The sequence below is a fragment of the Acinonyx jubatus genome, chromosome C1, assembly GCF_027475565.1.
Source record: "Acinonyx jubatus isolate Ajub_Pintada_27869175 chromosome C1, VMU_Ajub_asm_v1.0, whole genome shotgun sequence".
In the NCBI taxonomy this organism is placed as follows: domain Eukaryota; kingdom Metazoa; phylum Chordata; class Mammalia; order Carnivora; family Felidae; genus Acinonyx; species Acinonyx jubatus.
In genome coordinates, this window is record NC_069381.1 from 206,858,834 (window position 1) to 206,881,256 (window position 22,423).

The window sequence follows — 22,423 nt, forward strand, 5'->3', positions numbered from 1 at the left end:
TAACTGTTTAGTAGAAATGTGAAAAGTGGTTTTGTGGATCAGGTCTTAGTAGATCATTTTAAGTGGATATTTACTTTTATTCATGGTTTTTTTTTTTTTTTTTTTTTGTAATAAAATGAACTGTGGAAATACTGATCTTTATTCTTTCTTTTTTACAGCTGGAAAAGCAGTCTTGGTGTTGTTATGTTCACCTCCAAAAAAGTTCAGATCTGTAGGGGAATTGTTGCATAAAGTAAACTGAACCACAGGGTAGCAATATTTTAATAGCTGTTCTAGATGTGTATGTACTGTGTTGCAAATGAGTGAAAGAACAAGCAGTGATACACCAGTAGGAAGGTCAGTGGCATTTTATTCAGTTGAGCTGCTATTATAGGCTTGAGAGATTGTGGCTTGAAAGCTGATCGCCATAGGCTGATCTTTTATACTTTCACCAGCACTTTGTGTATGGGGGGAACTTTCTTCGGCATTTCCCCGAAGCATGGGTCCTTCTCTAATTTAGAAGGTTATTCCATGCGTCGGTACTGTCTCTCCCCTTAAAGGCATGTTATGCTTTTTAAAAATATACACGTAAATACAGTATTAACTGCAAATAAATGTGAAGCTTCTGATTCCCCCAAAATGAACGCGTCCGTTAAGGATTTATTGCTACAGAGTCTATATTTGATGTTCATTGCATCTCGGTCACCAGGTATACATTTAGTAAAAGAAGTTTTAGTTTGTATTTTGTGCTTTTTAGGGGACTACGTTTTTTAAAATAAATTGAGAATTAGCCTTATTTACTTTATGAATCTGATTTTCATCATTAAAAGGTTTTATTTTTTTCATGCATGACAGCAATTTCTCATTTCATTTTTGGAAAATCCTAGCAGCTTTCCGTCAAATGATTGATTAGGAGATTTTAATTTAAGTTTTCTTTCAGACATTTTTGAATTATAAGCAGCATGCATATCTGTGCAGAGAGAAAGAGAGGAAGTGTGTGTGTGTGCATGTGTACGTGTGTGTGTGCACGCGCGTTTGTTTTGTGGTTATACAGTGATTTAAAAACTTGCTCCTAAGCAATGTCTTCAAGGTGCAAATTCAGCTCATAAAGTGAGAAGGCATTCTGTTGAGGAAACCGTTTTCTTCGCTCTTTTGTTTTTGCTTTGTATGTGTTTGGTACTCGCAAAAGAGAAGGCGCCTTCTGCTCTTCCCACAAGGTACTGTCTTCTAACTTGGCCGTGTTAGGAAGACTGGCATCGTAACATGTGGTCACACACACCCCCCCATCTTTAAATTCTTGCCCACAGAGTGAGCGGGGCAGCATTTCCTTCTCCCCGCGCTGCTGAGATGGCGGAAATTAGTCGAATTCAGTATGAAATGGAATACACCGAAGGTATTAGTCAGCAGATGAGGGTCCCGGAAAGATTAAAGGTAGCGCCACCAAATGCTGATCTGGAGCAAGGATTCCAAGAAGGAGCTCCGAATGCTAGCGTCGTTATGCAGGTTCCAGAGAGGATCGTTGTGGCAGGTACCTGACGTTGTGTTTGTAAAGTTGCCGGATAAAGCTTTGTTTTTTGGGTTTTTATGAAAACTTCTGGGTCTTTCAAACTATTGTTTAGGAAAGGGGCTGGGAAATACAACTTGGGAGTATTTGCAAAATTTCTGTCCTAATAGGCTCAAATTTCACACAATATTTTTTAATAATGCAACCAGTTGACATATAATTTACATACATAAAATACGTGTGACTTTTAAGCATACGGCTCGATGAGTTTTGGCCAACGTATATGCTCCTGTAACTGTCCACCACAGTCTAGCTATGGCACATGTTCATTACCCTGAAAGGTACCCTTGTGCCCCATCTCATTTAGTTCCTCCCCCTCAGTTCCAGGCTTTTTGAAACTCTTTCAAGTTCTTGCATGCGTCAGTTGTTCATTCCGTTTTACTCCTGGGTAGCATTCCACTATGTGAATACACCCCAGTTTGTTCATCCAGTCACCTACGGATGGAGATTTGGGTTGTTTCCTGTTTGGGACTGTTAGGATTAAAGCTGCTGTGAGTGTTGCCATACAAGTCCTTGTGAGGACGTGGGTTTTCGTATTCCTAGGAGTGGAATTGTTAGGTCATATTGTAAATTGTGTTTAACTTTATGGAAAACTGTCATGCTGTTTGTGAAACTGATTGTACCCTGTGATATTCCCATCAGTGATGCATGAAAGTTTTCACTGCTCCACACCCTTGCCAACACTTTGTACCATCAGTCTTCTCATTTTAGACATTCTAGGGGGTGTGTAATGGCAGATAGTCTTTAATAAAACCACTCTCTTTTTAAAACCTTCCCTTCTATTTTGTTACTCCTAGGAAATAATGAAGACATTCCATTTGCAAGACCAGCGGATCTTGACCTTATACAGTCAACTCCCTTTAAACCTCTGGCACTGAAAACCCCGCCTCGTGTACTAACACTAAGTGAAAGACCGCTAGATTTTCTGGATTTAGAAAGGCCTCCTGCAACCCCGCAAAATGAAGAAGTAAGTAGAGTTTTAATGTGAACTGAATTTGAAATAATCTAGACAAAAGCAAATGGTAAAGAGGATTAAAGGCTATAAATCCTATCATTAGCAATATGTAATGAAAGCCTTCCACATGGACCGTTAAGTACTATAGATTGTGGTTTATAGACAACCCAAGTAAGACATTATGGTATTTTTTTAGATTTAGATGTTATGTTTCAGGAGAATGGAAATTTTTTAGAAATCATTAACGTTCATATGGTCTAAAGGAAGAGGGGTTTTTGTTTGTTTGTTTGTTTTTTATTTATTTATTTTGAGAGCGAAAGAGAGAGTGCACAAGCAAGGGAGGGGCAGAGAGAGAATCCCAAGTATGTTCCGTGTTGTCAGCTCAGAGCCCAACCCAGGGCTCGAGCTCACAAACATGAGATCATGACCTGAACTGAATTCAAGAGTCAGATGCTCGACCCACTGAGCCATCCAGGCGCCTCTAGAAGGAAGAGGTTTTATGGCTAGGTGCTGCACCTCTAGCAATATAGAAAAAGATGAGAAGGCTAGCATAGGAAATGAACATATCGCTTTGTTGCAAAAGAAGTCTGGCAAATAGGGAAAGAAAGCTCTTTTTTTCCCTGGCATTACCTGTTCTCCCAGCTTGCTAAGACGTCTCCACTCAGCTGGTGTACCTGTGACAGTAATAGCCCTGCTGACCTGAATATGGCAGGAGGGACTTAATAAGCTGTTAGGAGCAAAGTTTAGATCTTGCCTCTCCCATTGATTCAGGGCCAATCTTGTAAAATTTCTTCTCTGTGATGATATTTATAGTTGTAGCTTTTATATTGTAGCTTCTGAACTTTCGTGTTGTGCATTGCCTGTGGTCATTTTTCATATTAGTCCTTTCCAAGGAGGGTGAAGTATCCATGTGACCCAGGGGAGGGAGTACAGTTTCCTAGTACTAAGTATGGCCTTTTCTTAGGTTGGAAATTTCTCCTGAGGTAACTGAGATTATTATACTCTTAGGTGCCGGTTTGGACATTCTAGATTTGTGCTTGGTGCAAAGCACTACATTTGAGTGTTCCCACAGTGGAAGGACATTAAGATACTTGTAGAATTATATGTAACAAACATTCTTTGAGCTTTTGTGTAAGACCCTTTTCAAAGAGATACAGTTCCTGCATAGTGGCATGAGTGCAGGGAAAGACCCCAACATTCTCAGAAGATACAAAGTTCTTTTTTTTTTTTTTTAATTTATTCCTTATTGAGAGACAGAGACAGAGTGTGAGTGGGGGAGGGGTAGAGAGAAGGAGACACAGAATCCCAAGCAGGCTCCAGGCTCTGAGCTCTCAGCACAGAGCCCAATGCGGGGGTTGAATTCACGGACCATGAGATCATGACCTGAGCTGAAGTCAGAGGTTTAACCAACTGAGCCACCCAGGCTCCCCAATACAAAGTTCTTAATAGCAAAGAATAATGACAGGTATGAATATCAAGTGAGACAAAAGATATCAGTTAGAGAGAGGCCCTGCTTCCTGGCCCCCCAAAAGTGCCCAGTGGAAATTACTACCTGGATAATAGCGCCGCCGTGGAGTGAGGATTCTACCAGGGGGAAACGTTCCCTTTACTACTCTCGAGTTTTGTTTTCCTTTTGATCTTTCTGTTCTCACTATTTTAGATACTTACTGCGCACTTGGTGAGAATAACTGATTGAAAGCAAGTCAGGCACTTTCCTGAGTGATTACTCTTTTTTTTAAGCTTATTTATATACTTTGAGAGAGAGGAAAAGAGCACACACAAGCAGAGGAATGGCAGAGAGAGAGGGAGAGGCAGAGATGGGGAAAGAGAGAAGAATCCCATGCAGGCTCCATGCTGTCATTGCAGGGCCCAGCGTGGGGCTCAAACCCACAAACCGTGAGACCATGACCTGAGCTGAAACCAAGAGTCAGATGCTTAACTGACCGGGTCACCCAGGCACCCCTGAGTGATTGCTTTTATATTGAGTGAGGAAACAAAGTTTCCCAGAATTGCCCTCAGTAGACCTAGGTTTTAAGCGTAGGTGATGTTTACTCCTGCAATAATTGTGATATTAAGTCACATGTGATAAGTGTCCAAAGTGTATAGCATTGGAGTGAAAAACTTCAGCTGAGAATTAGACCTGATTTTGAAGGCTGACTTTGCTACCTATTAATGACATAACCTTGGATAAATTATTAAACAACTCCAAGGCTCATCTCTAAAAGAAAGGTCAGAATAATGCCAAGTGCTTAAGATTATTACGAGAATTGAGTATAATAATGCACGTAGTGTGTTTAGCACATGTTCTAATAACGTTTAAATATTATTGCTGTAAAATTGAAATCGTGTGGCAGGAGCCAGATCCTGAGGTGTGAGAGAGGAGTTTCTGAGACAGTATCAGCTGCCTGTCGAAAGGAGAGCAAAGGTAATGATGTGTACTTTGAGTCCATAGAAGGGTCAGGCGGCTCTCGTGACAGTCAACCTCTTGACCAGAGGGAAAGGAGAAAGGACCAGAGTTCTAGTTACTTCTAGAAGATGGATTGAAAGAGGAGGGCTTTAAAGCCCTGAGTGCTCATCACGTTGATGATTCCTTCGGATGCTGGTCAGAATCTATCAAGTGAGATTCCCCTGAATCATTTACTCTAGTAGTCATTTTATAGCACGTGCCAAGGTTTCTCATCCTCGGCACTGTTGACGTTTGCACCGGATAATTCTTTGTTGTGATGAAGGCTATCCTCTTGCACTATAGAATGTTACCAGCATTCTTGATCTTTGTCTGCTAGATACCAGTGGAATCCTCCATTAGAGACCAGTGTATCTGATAGCCAAAAAGGTGAAAACAACCCAAATGTCCATCAAATGATGAATACGTACACCAAGTGTATATCCGTATAGTGGAATATTATTCAGCCGTAATAAGGAATGCAGTACTTACACGTTGTGTAACATGGTTGAACCGTGAAAACATCATGCTTCATCAAAGAAGCCAGACAGCAAAGGCCACATATTTTATGAATTCCACTTTCATGGAATTTTATGAGTCCCCTTATATGAAGTATCCAGGAGAGGCAAATCCACAGAGAGAGCAGATCAGTGGTTGCCAGGGGATTGGGGCAGAGGGGGAAGAGGAATTGGGAATGACTGCTTAATCACTGTAGGGTTTCCTTCTGGGAATATGATGAAAATCATAAATGATTTTTATTATGACAGTAAACGATAAAAATATTCTGTGACTGGGTAGAGGTGATGGTTGTACATTGTGAGTCCATTAAGTATACTGTCTTGTAGTTTCAAATGGCGAATTGTATGTTATGTGTGCTTTATCACAATAAAAAGAAGGGAAAAATTCTAGTCATTGCCAAATGTCCCCTTGGGGGCAGAATCACCCCCAGTTGAGAACCAGTGGCCTATGGCAAGAAAGGAGACTATGAGAAGGTGGCTTATATAGAAGGCTATAGAAATTGTCTAAAATGTATCTGACACGAGGGATAAGTTTGCAGAAAGTAAGCACTTGAATTCTTAAACTGGCTTGAAGAATCCAAGGGAACCCATGCAAGAGGGCTTCAAGCGTGAAGCGGATAATCCCCCAGCACAGACAGGGTTTATAAAACCTGGGGGCTTGGCTGATAGAGAGGAAATTGATGAACCCTTTCAATATGCCTGATCGGTCCCAGTACTTAGGAAGCAACTGTGGGACAGACCACTGCTTTGATGATTCTTCCTATAAGAAACTAATAAAGGAACCGAGCAGTAAACTGATCTGGGTAGCAAACTGCAAAATACCCAAGCCAAGGCAGTCCTCTGTGTTCTTAGCATTGATCAGGCAGTGTGAGTGAGGAGGGAGGGGGCTTTGACACCAACAGCACCCCTCCTCAAAACGGGGTCCAAATGGGAGACAGCGAGAGGAGATCTTCCAGAGAACAAAAAGAAAGACGTATGAAGAAAAAGAGTTGGAAAATAAGAAGGCTTGACGCTGCCTTGAAGAGGCGTAACCCTGTCACAGATATGGATTCCGTCAACATATCCTATCAGTCACAACAACATTCTTTGAAAAGATCAACTGTGGGGGCACCTGGTGGCTCAGTCGGTTAAGAATCTGACTTCAGCTCAGGTCATGATCTCACGGTTTGTGAGTTGGAGCCCATCGGGCTCTGTGCTGTCAGCGCAAAGCCCACTTGGGATCCTGGGTCTCCCTCTGTCTCTGCCCCTCCCCTGTTTGCACATGTGCATGCGTGTGCGCGCGCGCTCTCTCTCTCTCTCTCAAAAATAAACATTTTTTTTAAAAAAAGAAAAGGTCAAATGTAATAATTGCAAGAGCTTTGTGAGAAGGCCATTGAAGTAGAAAGAGAAAACAGATTGGACTAATGACAGGTAGTAAGAGTTTTTGCCTGAATTGGCAACTCCTACTTCCAGAAAGACAAGTAGAAGAATGCCATCCATTTTTGCCGTAAATCTTTGCAAAAGCACTAAACCCCAACATACCCAAGAAATGTCAAGAGTCAGAGAAGCCCTGTGAGGGGAAAATCAGTTGGCCTGTATAAACTCTGACCTGGTCTTAGAAAAGAAGAACGAAGACAATGAATGTTTTCAGAAAAGGAAGTACGTCCAAGGCATCATCAGATGGCATCCGCAGGATGCCACATTTGATAGCAGCCACATACAATGTGTACAGCTGGAGCTCAGGGACTAGGAAAGGCACATCCAGCCAGAACAAACCTCATCCAGGATTACGCTTGGAAAGCATCCGCCCAAGAAGCTTTCATGAGGGTTAACACAAAAGCCCTAGGTCTGTTAAAATCGCAGGTGGCTGTCAGTGCTACATGATGGTCCAGTTCAACTGATAGGACAACCTTGAGGCTGGGAAGTGAAAGAACATAGTTGACCTGAAGTGTACTGAGTAACCCAGTCAAATGGCGCATCCTAAAACAAATGGAGAAGGACTCCTAGGCGCTCAGTGAATACTTAAAAGGGTCCTGTATTAGCTCGGAAGCTGTTGAATGTGGGACTGATCACCATTCAGTGACGGTTTGCTTAGCTTCCTTTTCTTTTCCCTCCTGTGGAAAGAGGCCTGGGTCTGAGCAGAATGGAGCAAAAGGGAGAGAAGAGGAAAAAAGTGAGAATCACCTAATTGTATATACGTATACATATTCATCCGTGGACAGTTCAGAGATGTGCACTCAGATCCTTTGTGTGGCCACTGTTCTTGGCCCTCTTAGCCCAGGCCTGAGCTGTTCACTGTGGACACATGTTCCATGTTCCCTCCCATGACCTTCAGTCGCCATCTCAGCTCTTCTCTCCAAACCTTGTTATTTTACATTTTGCACAGTGAACATGTTTGGGAAGGAGGGATGTTCAGCCCATCTTACGAAGTATTTGCACCTCTTCCAGTAAAAATCCCATGACAATTCACAGATTCATGTCTCTGAGCTGTTATTTTAAAACAGAGATCAGTACAAGGGAAAATACTAAGGCCTCTGAGCAGGTTCTTAAAAGGGCAGTCAGCTCTAAATGGACTAAAAGAACCAGCAAACAAAGGCCTAGAGGACATTCATTTGTTCAGAATTTATAAACACATTAGGGGGGAATTTGAAGCCTTACTACCAGGCACAGAAGATCCTATGACCTAACCTCTCCAGGAAGTTACCTGAAGCTAGGAAACTACTTTTCAGCTCCAGGAGTGAATACAAGTTTTTAAATGGGTAATCCGTGCTGGTTGGTTCTAAATGAGGTTTAGGAGCCCTGAGTCGTCAACTAGATCTCAATAAAGCTGGGGGAAAAAACCCTAAGTTTTAAAAATAAAAGCCTTAGATTGAAGAAACAACCGCCATGACTGAACTAAATGTGGAAATTGTTCAAAGATCGTGTTCCTTATCACCTCAGGCAGTGTCTACGCACTTTGGTTAAAGTTACAGCATACAATTTGGTCACATCCGAAGGCATAAGAGATACATGCTTTTGTGAGAAATTGCTTTTCTTCCCGATATGGCAGTAATATCAAGCTTAGGGTTCCTGTGAAGTTCTATTTAAATCAAATTTCAAATGGTGAAAATAACAGACTTAGGATCTTCTCGTTTCCAGGCTGTGTTGAAATTATAGACATAATGTTTGTCTTCTGTCGTTTCCTGTCCTGCTTAATCTTAGTTCTTATAGCACAGCAGCGGGAATGGTTCTGATTTAGTAGGAAATTCACCTTGATCACTGTAACCTGGAAGGACTGTTCTCTAGGGAAGGCAGGTGCAACCGTGCCGTGGGCAGGAAGGCAGGTTTCAGTGGGATCCTCGCCAATCAACCCGGTACTGCTCTCTGTGAATGAAGTGTGCTTAGTGTACTTGGTTGTGGAGGTGTGTGTGGGAGGGAGATAGAGGTGTACCATGTGTGTATATGATATGTAGCTCTAAAGCAATTCTCATTTTTCAGGGCCCCTGGGTGGCTCAGTTATTGAGGATCCGACTTCCACTCAGGTCATGATCTTGCTGTTCAGGAGTTTGAGCCCCCCATCAGGCTCTGTGCTGACAGCTTGAAGCCTGCTTTGGATCCTCTGTCCCCCTCTCTCTCTGCTTCTCCCCCTGCTTGCATTTCCTCTCTCTCTCTCTCCCCCTCTCTCTCTCCCTCTCTCCCTCTCTCTCTGTCAAAAATGAATAAACATCTTAAAAATATATTTTAAAAATAACATAATACTTATTTTTGGTTCAAATTTCTTATTTTTGGTTCAATTTTCTTCCAGTAGGCTCCACCCTGACCCCTTTTCTGTTGTTAGAAGTGTTTTTTTTTTCCTTTGTTTGAGTGGGTCGATGGTTCATAACAATAACCAGATCTAAACCATTCTCTGAAATTATACACTGCGTATTGTGGTTTTCAGTTTTGTTGGCATGAAATGAGGATTTATTCTCCATTGAAGGTGCTTGTAACCTGATTATCTACTCCCAAGATTTTTTTACAAGCATCACTAGATACTGATTTGTATTTTTTAAAATCTTAACTTTCAAGTCCATTGCTTCACATACCAGTTGTCCTTTACAGTAAAGTTTACTTTTTTTTTTTTTAAACCAGGAGTTGCCATAGCTGTTTCTAGTTAAAAAAAAAAAAAAAAGATCCTAAACAAACAGGAAAGTTAGTGATTACCATTGTTCTATTGCTGTGTAATAAACCACCCTGACTTAAAACAAAACAAAAATTTCATTTTGCTCACAGGTTCTGTATGTTAAGAAGGTGCAGCAGGCATTGTGGGGAGAGCTTGTTTCTGTTTTACCATATCTGGGTCTAAGCGAGGAAGTCTCAAAGCTAGGGACGACTCCACAGCTGGAGTCTACAGCCCTCTGCCAACTTACACGTCTGTCCATACAGCCTGTTGTCTGGGACTCAGCCCAGCCAAGGTCACTGACTGGTGCACCTACCCACGGCCTCTCTGTGGGACTCCTGGACACCTTCACATCATGGTGCCATGGTTCCAAACTTGAACAGCCTAGAGCAGAAAGTCAGAAGCCTTATTGTTTATGACCTAGTTTCAGAAGCCACATTGCATCATCTCTATAGCAGTCACCAGCCCACCCAATTTAAAGGAAGGGAACATAAATCCTACCCCTTAATGGAAAAGGTCAGTGATACATTTTGTCAGAAGAGTGTGTGGGGTGGGAGACTGTGGAGGTCTCTGGAATGCCGGAACCTTTAAGCTAGTGTTAGCTTTTTTTTCAGTCTAGTTTTTACATATCCAACCAAATCTGAATTAATGTTTTAGCCCCAGAAGCCTGGAACATTTGTTTGTAACACAAGTACATCCCATTTCCTATAAAATACGTGCTTTTAAAAACTGTTGTAAAGTGTTCTTAATTAATGGAAGTGTATTATTTAAATTATAGTAAATGGAAATATAATCTTACCAAGTAATGTGGATACTTAAATAGAAACCAGAAGTACCTTTTCATGAGGTAAATAAGCATTCCTAAGTTTATCCGCATGATAATAAGTAGGGTTGTTTTTTTTTTAGCCTGTTTTCAATACTCCTGTTTAGCAACAATTCTTGGTTCTGTGTTCTTTGTAAATTGTAAGTTTTGTGAATAGCCTTGGACTGAGGTTCTTTGGATGGTAAGTAGCTCTGCTAGACTCCTGACAGTCTTTTCTGTTCCTTTCCCCGTCTTTGTGCCGAACTGAACAGATCCGTGCAGTTGGCAGGCTAAAAAGAGAGCGCTCCATGAGTGAGAACGCCGTTCGCCCAAACGGACAGCTGCTCAGAGCTGACTCAATGTGAGTACAACACGGGGAAACGTGTCTCCTGCATAAGTTTTCAACATCCAGTGTCCTGTCATTTTCTACATAAGTTACTTCCTTTTTTCTTAACTCTCAAATAGTTTTTTAAAGAGGAAGAAGTGTGCATTTTGTGCCTAAGAACCTGAGAGAAAAGTAAAGAATTTGCTTTTACGTGTTTGAAATCTGTTTGACATTTACATCAGTTTTCCATTTTTTGCAGTTATTTTTAGGCCTTAAAATACGTCATGGGAGTTTTCCAGTAGCATTCCCCTCTTCTACACATATGACAGAATTCTAAAAGTCTGATTTACTTATTTTGGGAATTGCCTATAAAGTATACTTAGGAAAAGTTGATAAATGTTAGCGCTCAGTTCTGTGCAGCCTTCGGGAATGCTTACCTAGGGTGTAGATCGGAACAAAAAAAACAAAAGGAAACACTTGAAGCAAATGTCTTTGTTTTCAAGTTACTCAGTTGGTCATAAGATTGTGAACTCGCCCTTCCAGCTCGGCTACTGAAAAACATTTTTTTAATGTTTGTTTATTTTTGAGAGAGAGACAGAGCATGAGTGGGGGAGGGGCAGGGAGAGAGGGAGACAGAATCAGAAGCAGGCTCCAGGCTCTGAGCGGTGAGCACAGAGCCTGACACGGGGCTCGAACTCACCAGCCGTGAGATCATGACCTGAGCCCAAGTCAGACACCCAACCGGCTGAGCCCCCCAGGCGCCCCATTCTGCTTCTACTGAGCCGTGGTAACCAGTGTAAGCACAGGCAAGCGAATTGCTTTACTTCCCAGGATTATTGTTTAGCTCTCTGCCTACTGAGTCATCGAATTGTTAGATCCATTTCATTTTCCAAAAATACGAGTCTGTTCTTTCAAAGGACACGTAAACTTGTCTTTCTCATTTGGTTATGTTACTGTCTTCTGATCAAAGCTACCCCACTATAAGATGTTTTAGATCAGGCACATGGTTTTTTGTTATTGTTGTTTCATTAAAATTAGTGGGTTTTTACACATACAATATCCCCTTAAAATCTGGTCAGCATTTTAAGTCTCACATCCATTGGTGATTGTGGCGTTTTTAAATAGATGATTTAGGTTGCTTGTGTAAATTAAGGTATCTTCTTCTTTACATTTTCAGTCAGTTTTCATGAACTCCTTGTTCACGAACCACATCTGATGCCAGGCATCATGTTAGCCTCTCCGGGAACTGCAACAGGATCAGGAGATGGGGCGTCTCTCTCGGAGTTTGCCAATCTGGACAAAAGCAAAGCACTTAAACGTATATTTAAGAGCACTAGAGCTCAGTACCGTACTGGAGCACTCAGTACTTACTGTGAACTGGAGCACAGTACAATATCCATTGGTGTCAGACCACATCAAGTGCTAGTTTGGCGCTGACTGAAGAATACAGAGATGCCGAAGGGGCTTTGATAGGGTAGGAACTTTCTTCTTTAGTGTTAGGCGTGGAGGAGAACTAGACGTGCTTTCGTTTCGTGGGGAATCTTGAAATGTGTCCTTAAGTAGCTATAGTTACTCTGGAGGATTATGTAAGTAGACAGTAGGTTAAAATGAATATATATCTCCCTCCGAAAATACTTACCTGACAAGTTCAACCATTAATATAAAAATTTTTATGGTAATTATATGTTTTCCTGGAGATGCCTGGCTGGCAGTGATGGCGGCCGGTCCGTGAAATCCATTTTCCTAGTACATTTCCCAGTATATTACCCAAATGGTAAAAAAGACGACATAGTTTATGGCTAAGATGGCTTCTTGAGATTTAGCACCTGTCAGAATGATCAAGGGCTTTTGTTATTTTCTACTTGTAATCTTTTTCAAGGCAGCAAAGGTTTCTCATCAACTTTTCCGTTCTTCATATAAGCCACTTATCTTCATATAAGATGTGGCTGATTATTTAGGTCTTTTTTTTTTTAAGAATTTTTTTAATATTTATTTATTTTTGAGAAAGAGAGAGCACAAACGGGGGAAGGACAGAGAGAGAGACACACACACACAGAATCTGAAGCCGGCTCCAGGCTCTGAGCTGTCAGCACAGAGACTGACGCGGGGCTTGAACTCGTGAACCGCAAGATCATGACCTGACCTGAAGTAGGACACTTAACCGACTGAGCCACCCAGGCTCTCAGGTCTTTAATTACTTTGAAATTTCATATTAGATAAAAACAGGTCTATTTTAGTATAGCATTATTTTTTTCTTTTTTTCCACAAAATGTGTAATTATTGGTAGCTGAGTTTGGTTGAAGAGAAAGGAAACAGTTGTATTATGTATGAAAACCAGCCTAACGAGGCTACTATTAGAGTAGATAATTCCTTCGTAGGAATTTTTGCAGTTACCTAAGTTCCTCATAACAGAGAAGATTAGCAGAGTCAACTAATCCTTGCTTTTGTATTTAAGTCGCCTTAATGGCGCTTTCTAGATGTTTAATAAAACAAAAAATGTTTTAATGTTTGGTAGTAAAGATAGAATGAATATTTAACTCTGCATTTTCATAGTGAAATTCTTAGATTACATAACGATACTTTTTTTGTATGGTAATTATGTATATTACCATATTATGGTAAGATACTTAAGCATTTCTCTTAAAGAGAATCTTTTTAAAAAATATATATTTATTTATTTTGAGAGAGAGAGAGAGAGAGAGAGAGAGAGAGAGAGAGAACCCCAAGCATGCTCCATGCTGTCAGCACAGAGCCCCATGCAAGGCTCGATCTCATGAACCATTAGATCATGACCTGAACTGCAGTCAGGAGTCAGATGCTTCACCAACTGAGCCACCCAGGCTCCCCTACTTAAGCATCTTTTTGTTAATAATGTAACCTGGCTTTTTCTTCCCCTTCCATTATTAATTTCAAAAATTTGTGGTTGAATTCGTCTTTAAGAATCTACATTTAATTAACATTAGGAATTTTATACAATGAGCACTATCATATATTTGGTGTTAGTGACGCAGTAAGGACGAAATTGTTAATTTATTATAAAACAGCAATATTTTACTTCCACTAAAGTAATTATTAAATTCTTGCTGTCTTCACCTATTTTGGTCTCTTCTTTGTAATGTACAATTAATTATGTGTCATGGTCCGTGAACCTTTGCCTGCCTCCACTTTAGTTTATTCCTTGGCTTTAAGAGTAAAAGTGCATGTAGAGATGGGAGCAGAAACACTGGCCTTCGTTTTCTTAATCTCTTTCCAGAGACAGTAGAATCGATTATTGTCAGCTATTCACACAAAAATGAATTCTGACCAGTAGACTTGTATCTCGCTTTTTCTTTGTGTTATGAAAGCCGAATATGTAAAAGAAGCATAATTATTATTTAAGGTGGCACAGATCATATTCTGCCCCAAGAAATAAAATGTCAAGGTTCCAGGCACCGATTTCTGCACCGGAGTACACGTAAGAATTTCTCTGCTCTGCTTTTCACAGCTAGGAGTTGTTTTAATTTTGCAGGCTTATGTTGTACTAATATTTCGCCAAGTAATTATCATATAATACCCTAATGCTCGTACTGTTTGGGCTTCTCAGTTCCTTGGTGTTGGGATTTCTCAAATTGTCCTTACACATTTTGTTAAGGAAAAAAAAAAAAAAAAACTAGACCAATTAAGGAAGTTAGGTATGATTTGGAGTGTAATAGTGAAAATAAAATGGAATAATTTGCACATAAGGACCAAGCATCATTTTTTATTTTATTTACCTTGAAACACTGGCCTTCGTTTTCTTAATTGCTTTCCAGAGACAGTAGAATCGATTATTGTCAGCTATTCACACAAAAGTGAATTCTGACCAGTAGACTTGTATCTCGCTTTTTCTTTGTGTTATGAAAGCCGAATATGTAAAAGAAGCATAATTATTATTTAAGGTGGCACAGATCATATTCTGCCCCAAGAAATAAAATGTCAAGGTTCCAGGCACCGATTTCTGCACCGGACTACACGTAAGAATTTCTCTGCTCTGCTTTTCACAGCTAGGAGTTGTTTTAATTTTGCAGGCTTATGTTGTACTAATATTTCGCCAAGTAATTATCATATAATACCCTAATGCTCGTACTGTTTGGGCTTCTCAGTTCCTTGGTGTTGGGATTTCTCAAATTGTCCTTACACATTTTGTTAAGGAAAAAAAAAAAAAAAAAACTAGACCAATTAAGGAAGTTAGGTATGATTTGGAGTGTAATAGTGAAAATAAAATGGAATAATTTGCACATAAGGACCAAGCATCATTTTTTATTTACCTTGCTTTTTGGTGGGCATATTAGTTCTGTACAGAGTCAATTTAACCAGCTTCCGTGATCCCAACCTTTTTTCAGTTTTAGCACCCATCTTTCCTTGCTTTCTTATTTTGATCCAGAAGGAGGAGTCTAAGAGTGGTTTGTCATTTAGGGTTTTTGTTTTTGTTTTTGTTTTTCTTAATCCCATAGATTAAAATTATGCTTGGAAGAATGTTTTGAGATCATTTAAACCTACTCTTTCTGCCAAAAGAAGGTGCAGGAGTGACTGGCCTGTTGTGGGGATATTTTAGTGCATAGTACAGGAACTCAGCAGCTGATGCGGTTCTTAAGCAACAGAAATCACTCTGGCAACCAGTGATGTTTTTCTTCTTCTGGTTCTTTTATTGTGCTTCTTGGAACCAGTAAATTGCCTTAGACAGTGGCAACAAGTTAAGGTTTTCTATTTAAAATTTCAAGAGAAAGGGTACAAAATTTGTGTTTCCATGAACATTTTTTTCTCACTCTTTTCACAATTTTACCTTTTACTGTCTTCTGGAAGAGGTTGGAGCCTCACCAAAGACGTTACCCTCACAGTTTGAGAAACATTATTCCTGTGAAAATCCATGGGAAAGAGGTACTTGACTTTGGACTTACCTCTTAATAATGACAAGTAAATTTTCGTTTAAATTTTGGTTCTGACATTGGCTAGTGTTGTTTACTTCCCATTCATGCAGTAGGATTTCATATAGGCATCAGGCAGAGCTGTTGCTGGTGAAATTATATGGTAAATATCAGAGTTGTTCTCAGAATTTCCTAATCTTTTACAAAAGAAGAAGTTGAGGCTTTGCCGTTTTATAACATTAGTAGGAATCAGTTTATTATCAAAGTGCAATTTTATTAGATTACTAATCAGATAACATTTGCTTAAATAATCCCAGTGCCTTGGCAGTATGTTGACTTTTTTGCTTTTCACAGTAGTTCCCTTGTCAAAACAAAAAGTCACTACACCTTGTCTGGGTGGATGAGTGGACAGAGATGAAAATCCTAAAAGCACCGTTTCCCTCCACAGCTGATGCCAGTGGTGGACATTCTAGCCAGCATCAGGCTGATTGCTAAAATGGGCTTACTCTTTCCTGTTCTTAAATTTGTCTGTTTGTAAACCAAAACCAAAGGCTGCTTTGAAGGCTTGCTTTGCAAGGCTGCTTGAATCTTTAAAAAGAAAAATGGCTGAAGTATCCATTGCTTCTAATTAGGGTAACTTTGGTCATTTGTGATTTAATCGTTTGGTGCAACTATAGATGGAAATAAAAGTTAACAATCAAGGGCACTGCATCTATACATATACTGCCCAAAGTGTTCAACAGTTTTAAAAATAGTTTCTGTTCTGTTTTTGGTGTTTATGCGAAGGATTACCATATAAATACTGAAAAGTTAAATTTCTTACTAATCTTTAAAACTTTTGAGAAACCGCCAAAAGTCCAAATATGCTTTTGATGTTGGTCTTTGATAAAATAAATATCTTTACTAGTATTGATAAAGGCTTAATTTCATCTTTTTCTACATAAAATATTTTTTCTTGAGGTACAATTAAGGATCATGTAAGTTTTTTTTCATTTTTTCTCATATTCCAATTTTCACATGATCATGCATAGAATCTTAGAGATCTTATACACTTTTTCATTAAATCTTTAAAATATTGTCAATATTTACTTATTTTGAGAGAGAGCATGTGCACATGTGCATGCAAAAGGGGTTGGGGGCAGAGAGAGAATCCCAAGCAGGCCCTGCGGTGTCTGCGCAAAGCCCAATGCAGGGCTTGATCCCAGGAATCATGAGATCATGACTGGAGCCGCAAGCGAGTAGATGCTTAACTGCCTCAGCCACCCAGGTGCCCCTGGACGGTTTTAAAACTCAACCTTCTGTGCATTCCCTCCCAAGAATTCTTTGCAGTTATTCTGAAATGAGTTTATGCTTGACTACTTGATAAATTACCAACTGATCTCCTGTAAATGGACAGGAAGTACTTGCACTTTGAGAACTTTAAACAAACAGTACCTACTGTTCTTGACAAAATCTTTTCTCTCAAAGGAAGTAACCCTTCTTTAATTTTTAGTGGACAAAAAAATCCATCATACTTCTGTCCTGGATTTGGATTTAGTGTATTGCCATTATTGCTCTAGGATTATAATTCTAAATGGTGATTGTTAGAGATTTTAACACATTAGTGTGTAGCTGATTTATTTACTAATACGGAATGATACTCAAAGTGTTTGATCTAAGCCCCAAAATGCTAAGATAAAAATTTTAATTACATCAAAATACTGTACTGATTAGTCTTTTACAATTTTCCTAAGTAAATTTAGCCAGGTTTGTTGGAGCTCTGTCAGGAAGAGTATAAGCTGGATTGTTTGTTTACGGTAATGTATAACTAGTACATTTTCATTCCTGCCTCTGGTGACATTTTTCTGACATGAATTCAGTCTGCTCTCTCACAGAGAGCAAGAACTTGAGGTTTTCCCTCTGCTCCCTAAAGAACTCTGAGTACAAGGCTAGTACCTAGACTTTGTATCCCAGATAACACTGATTTTTTTTTTTTTTTATTCTTCTTGGATGCTCAGTATGGGTTTTGCCAAGTACCATGGGTCAGTTGGTAAGTTGGCTTATGTATATTCCAGAATCTCTGGACAGATGTTTAGGGTGATCATCCATGAGCCTGTACCTAAAACTTTGCTCTTATCTTGGCAGCATGAGGCCAAATTCCCGTAGGGACTCAGCCCGGATAAATTAATTTCTCAATATGCGTAGATATGGCTTACATCTTTCTCTTCTAAGTAGTCTGGAAAACAGGGTTTTCATATTTATAATACTTCTTGCTTTGGGTCACTAAGACATTCACAGTTATTCACAAAATTGTGGATTTTCTTTTTCTTAAGTTTATTTATTTTGAAAGTAAGGGAACAAGCAGGGCTGGAGGGGGGTTGGGGGGTGGGGGGAGAGGGAGAGAGGAAGGGAATCCCAAGCAGGCTCACGCTGCCAGCACAGAGCCTGATGTGGGCCTCAGACTCCCGAACCTGTGAGATCATGACCTGAGCCAAGATCAAGAGTCAGATGCTTAACTGACGGAACCACCCAGGCACCCCTGTTTTTAATGTTCTAGGGACTCTGGGTATAATATCACATGTTAGTCCTTTCCACAGTTATCCCACTTATGTTGTGATTTCCAAACAAAATGCATGTTAAGTTAGAGAAGTTTACATAAATCAAAATAAAAGATTTTTCTCTTTTCAGCTGTTCACTGCTCCATCTTTCATTCTTTTGGGTGAAATACACAAGAGTGAGCTTTAACCCAAGGTAGTTTTGCCCTCACATTGAGAAAAAGTTTTGAGCCCACATCCCAGGGTCACAGTCCTTTTGTTGCAACAAAGCCTCTTCATGTAACAAACCAGATGCCAAGCAAGTCCTGGTATCACTTAAATACCTCACACAGCTGACATTAAACAGCTCTCCGAAAATACACCAAGCTCAAGAGTGGATGTTCGAACGATAAAATTGTTTCATTCAAATATGTTCAGCTTTTAAGAAGCCTTGGCAGTGGAGCCAAAGAAATTGTGACTCTCAGCTTACATCTGAAAGAGTGATTAAGGTTACTGTCACCCGGAAGCCCAGAAATGCTGCCTTAACATCCATCTGGGTAATCTAAGAACTGTCTTGCCTCTCTGTTCACTCTCTGCACAGAATCAGGAGTGGTTTTATGTTTCAGTCATTTAGCTAGAGAACATATGCTTTAATATAATGAAGCTATCAAAATGCTTTTGTCGCAACCTTCTGAAACTTGAATTCGGTTGAAATTTACGCATCATACCCTCAACTCGCTTCATTGTCTCTGTGAAAGATTGGAAATGGCGTTTTCGTGGGATCACTCTTGATTCATGTGTTTGAACCCTGACACCTGTGTCCCAGAACTCTCTGTCCTAATCTCCTCACCACCCGTAAGTCACAGGGCAGTGCTGGTTGCTAGATGTGTGACTTGCTGGATGGGAAGACACACGGCGACTAAAGAATGCCGCTTCTCCGGAGCTCGGCGTTGAACACACTGCTCACTGTGGTTCTCTTCCCGCTGCAAAGTTGCCTCTCGTATTCAGTTTGTTCAATTTGATGTGTAAGGCTGCACGGTCACGGGCGTTGCATTGTAGCTGGTTTTTTTTAAAACAATTTAATATGTTGATGAACTTGCTTGCTTTGACTGTTTTCCTGGGGGAGAGGGAAGGGTGGGAACAGGGGCAAGACAACGAAGGTAATTTTTTAAAGGACGAAGTGTTTGGGGAAACTGCTCCGCTGAAGTTCCATAAGAGTCTGACTTGCGTGTTTTTCTCTTCGCTTGCTGTGCTCCCGGAAACAGTGTGACACCGGCGCCCCAACAGGTCCGGGCCTGTCTTCCCCAAACATTACCTGAAGGTGGAGCTAATCTTCCCTCCGCTCGAGGCATTTTGTCGCTTATCCAGTCTTCCACTCGTAGGGCTTACCAGCAGATCTTGGATGTGTTGGATGAAAATCGCAGGTGACTGGCCATCAGTGACTCTCGCTGGCTGTGTTGCTTTTTTTTTTTTTTCTTTGTTTTTGTTTTTGGTTTGGCTCCTTGTTAGTGGACTGTGGTGTCTTCCTTTTGTGTTTGCATCTTCATCTCTTCCTAAGATGCAGTGGCTTAAAACAACCTGCTTTGCTTTCTTTTCAATCGAAATTATTGTCCAAAATTCACATTTCACAAGATGCTCTTAGCTTCTCTTTAGTCAGGGAGAGTATTCAGTTAGTAACTAGAAACAGGAAGTATAATGATTTTTTTTTCCCCCAAGGCTCTGTTGACTTAAGTACTTGACTCCACTGGAATATGCTGAGGCATACTGTCAGATGGAGTGTAGGCTGTTGGACTGAAGCGTACTGATTTTCTTTAGTGAGTCTTGGTTTCATCGTTGCGATACTAAGATGGTTGGGCTGCCGAAGCCAAACTGACAAGACAATATCAGTGTAGGTGCTAGGACACTTGTTTACTTTCCTTCTAGCTAGGGATTTCTGGGCCTGTACTGAAAACCCCAAATGCTGTTGTCTTTCTGATAATACTGATATTTTTCAGGATTGATAAGGTATCTCACTCTTGGACATCTCCCAGTAAAATCGTCAGTAGTACACTTGGGCTTGATTTTTCCTTGCCGTTATTTCAGATATTTTGTGCCCTTGCTTCTTTACTGCATAGTATTTTTTAAAAGATAAAATTGGGGGAGCTTTTTGGCATAGTGTGGGAAAGGCAGAGTCCGTTTCATTTCAACTCCAAACATTTTATCCAGTGACTCTGTGCGTCACCATTTGAATTTTCATGGACAGTTTAGTAGACTGTTAACTTTTGAAGAATTCCCCCCGTAAGTTAAGCTGGCCCTGCCAGTAAACCTTGTTTCTTACCTTAGGAACTGACATGTCTTATGGCTCAGTCCAAACAGACTTTCTTGTTGAATGCTTTTGATCGTCATGCAAGTCTCAGAGATTTTACTGTACTTCGTGAGCACTTGTCCATACCATCGACTGCTGTTTCTAAGCCTGCCCCGCGTTAATGTAGTGGTATACATTTGGGCCCAGCGACTTAAAGCTGCACCAGAAAGAGCTTAAAAGAGGAAGCTCATAGCAGGGGAAAATGATACATACATGTATATACATGTATATTCATGTATATGTGTGTGTGTGTTTGCATATACACATACATCCCTCTCCCCAAAGGTTTAGAACTGCCTCAGAATATTTGGAGCCTGTAAGAAGCAGCATAGAATCGGGGGGCCAGCCAGATTCAGTGTTGACCCACCCCACTGAATAGCTAGCTGCACAATGACCTTGGGCAAGTTGTTTAGCTTCTCTGGGCCTCGTTTTCTTCATCTGTTAAAAACAAAAAAAAAAACAAAAAAAACACCAGGCAATAATAGTATTACCTAGTTTATAATAGTATTACCTATAATCTAGTTTTCTAGATTCCCACCACCATCTTTATTTAAGATCTAGGTAATAATGGCCTCAAATTCTTTATTTAGGACCGTGGTAAGTCCTTCAAAAGGCATTGAATATAAAGTACCTGGCATTTAAGAACTGATATTCCCAAAGGCCTCTTTTCTCCTCCCTCCTTAAAAGTAGATTTCTTCTTCACCAGGTGTCGTCTTTCACTTTTTAATTACAGTAGGTCCTTAGAAGAGACCAGATTATTAGGTCGAATTATATCATATCAAATGCTATTAACAGTGAAAATAGCTGAGTGAGGAAGATATTTATAAATTCTATATAGATTAAATAATTGTGACTTCACAAAGCAGTCCTTGCCCATTAATGGAAAAGAATTTTGCCTCAACTTCAAAAATAGAAAATCAGAAGTCTTACTAATGTAGAATTTACTTTGTATTCTTTTACTACAAAAAACTGTATTGAGCCCTAAGTGAAGTTTTTAGTTATTAATTTTTCAATTATCATAAATTGATAGCTTTAAAATCCATTTTTTTCTGGAAAGGAATTATCTTACTTAAATGAGATTTTAAAAATTCATAAAGTAATTGTATTAATAATTTTTTGCTCCTGGATACATACCATTAGTTATGTTACCTTGGAACCTGGAGGGTTAGATTCTTATTAGTCTTATTTTTTTTCTTGCCTTTTTTTTTAAATTACATTTCAATCTCTTATGATCTAAATGTTGAACAAGATTTAATCAGAATTGTAAGTACCAAATCATTTTTTATTTCTACAAGAGAACTGTCTGGCATGACTTTGCAGATACAAGAAGTAGGAATGTGAAATTTGGATAATGTTCTACCTGCATGATTATTACAGTAATACTGCTTATAAAGTTTTAAGTGCTTTTATGTTCCTTGCTGTGTACATCATTTTTTCCTTTCTATTTTATTACGCTTTGGTGGTTATGCTCATGTAATGTCCTATCTTTGGTCTTATGCCTTTACCTTAGGTACAGTTACATTAAGCTAGAACTAATCAGCAGAAAGAAAGAAAAAAAGGAACTTACTGTCTGCCTTATTATCATTAAAAAATGCAGATTCGCAGTTACTTCATGGAAGAACAATGTTCAGTTTACACTTTAAGGAACACTGTGGGAAAGTTTATGTACTATATTTTTGTTTTCTCATCTGATGAGAACTTACTTGATTTAAAACCAAGCTCAACATGAAGACAAAATCAAATCCTTGATACACGTGGGTCAGTGCTGTGCATTTGGAAAATTGAGGAATCAGAAATGCACCCAAACACCTCAGATAGGTGTGTTCTTTGAATTTAAAATGTTGCTGTGATTTAGTCCTTGGCTGGTCAGGAAACACTTGTGTCTCCTGACATCTGCCAGACCTCCGTGTTTCATTCTCCAACGCAAAATATTCACATTTAAAAAAAGAAACTTAATTCCCATGTTAAGAACGTTATTTA

General features: G+C 39.8%; 1 protein-coding gene across 12 annotated transcripts in view; it reads left to right on the top strand.

Annotated features, from left to right (window-relative positions):
- The window catches only part of MFF (mitochondrial fission factor), a 35,783-nt gene that overhangs the window by 4,316 nt on the left and 9,044 nt on the right, over positions 1 to 22,423 (top strand). For 3 of the 12 annotated variants that reach the window (XM_015069275.3, XM_015069276.3, XM_015069277.3), the window contains exons 1-4: positions 1,060 to 1,196; positions 1,287 to 1,507; positions 2,341 to 2,510; positions 10,651 to 10,739. In XM_015069275.3, coding sequence (XP_014924761.1) covers positions 1,147 to 1,196; positions 1,287 to 1,507; positions 2,341 to 2,510; positions 10,651 to 10,739 — 530 coding nt within the window. In that variant the 5' untranslated portion in view covers positions 1,060 to 1,146. Of the gene's footprint in view, positions 1 to 158; positions 337 to 732; positions 1,197 to 1,286; positions 1,508 to 2,340; positions 2,511 to 10,650; positions 10,740 to 14,082; positions 14,158 to 19,364; positions 19,524 to 22,423 lie in introns of those variants that run through there. The other 9 variants (XM_027048884.2, XM_027048897.2, XM_015069270.3 and 6 more) reach the window with 7 other exon arrangements.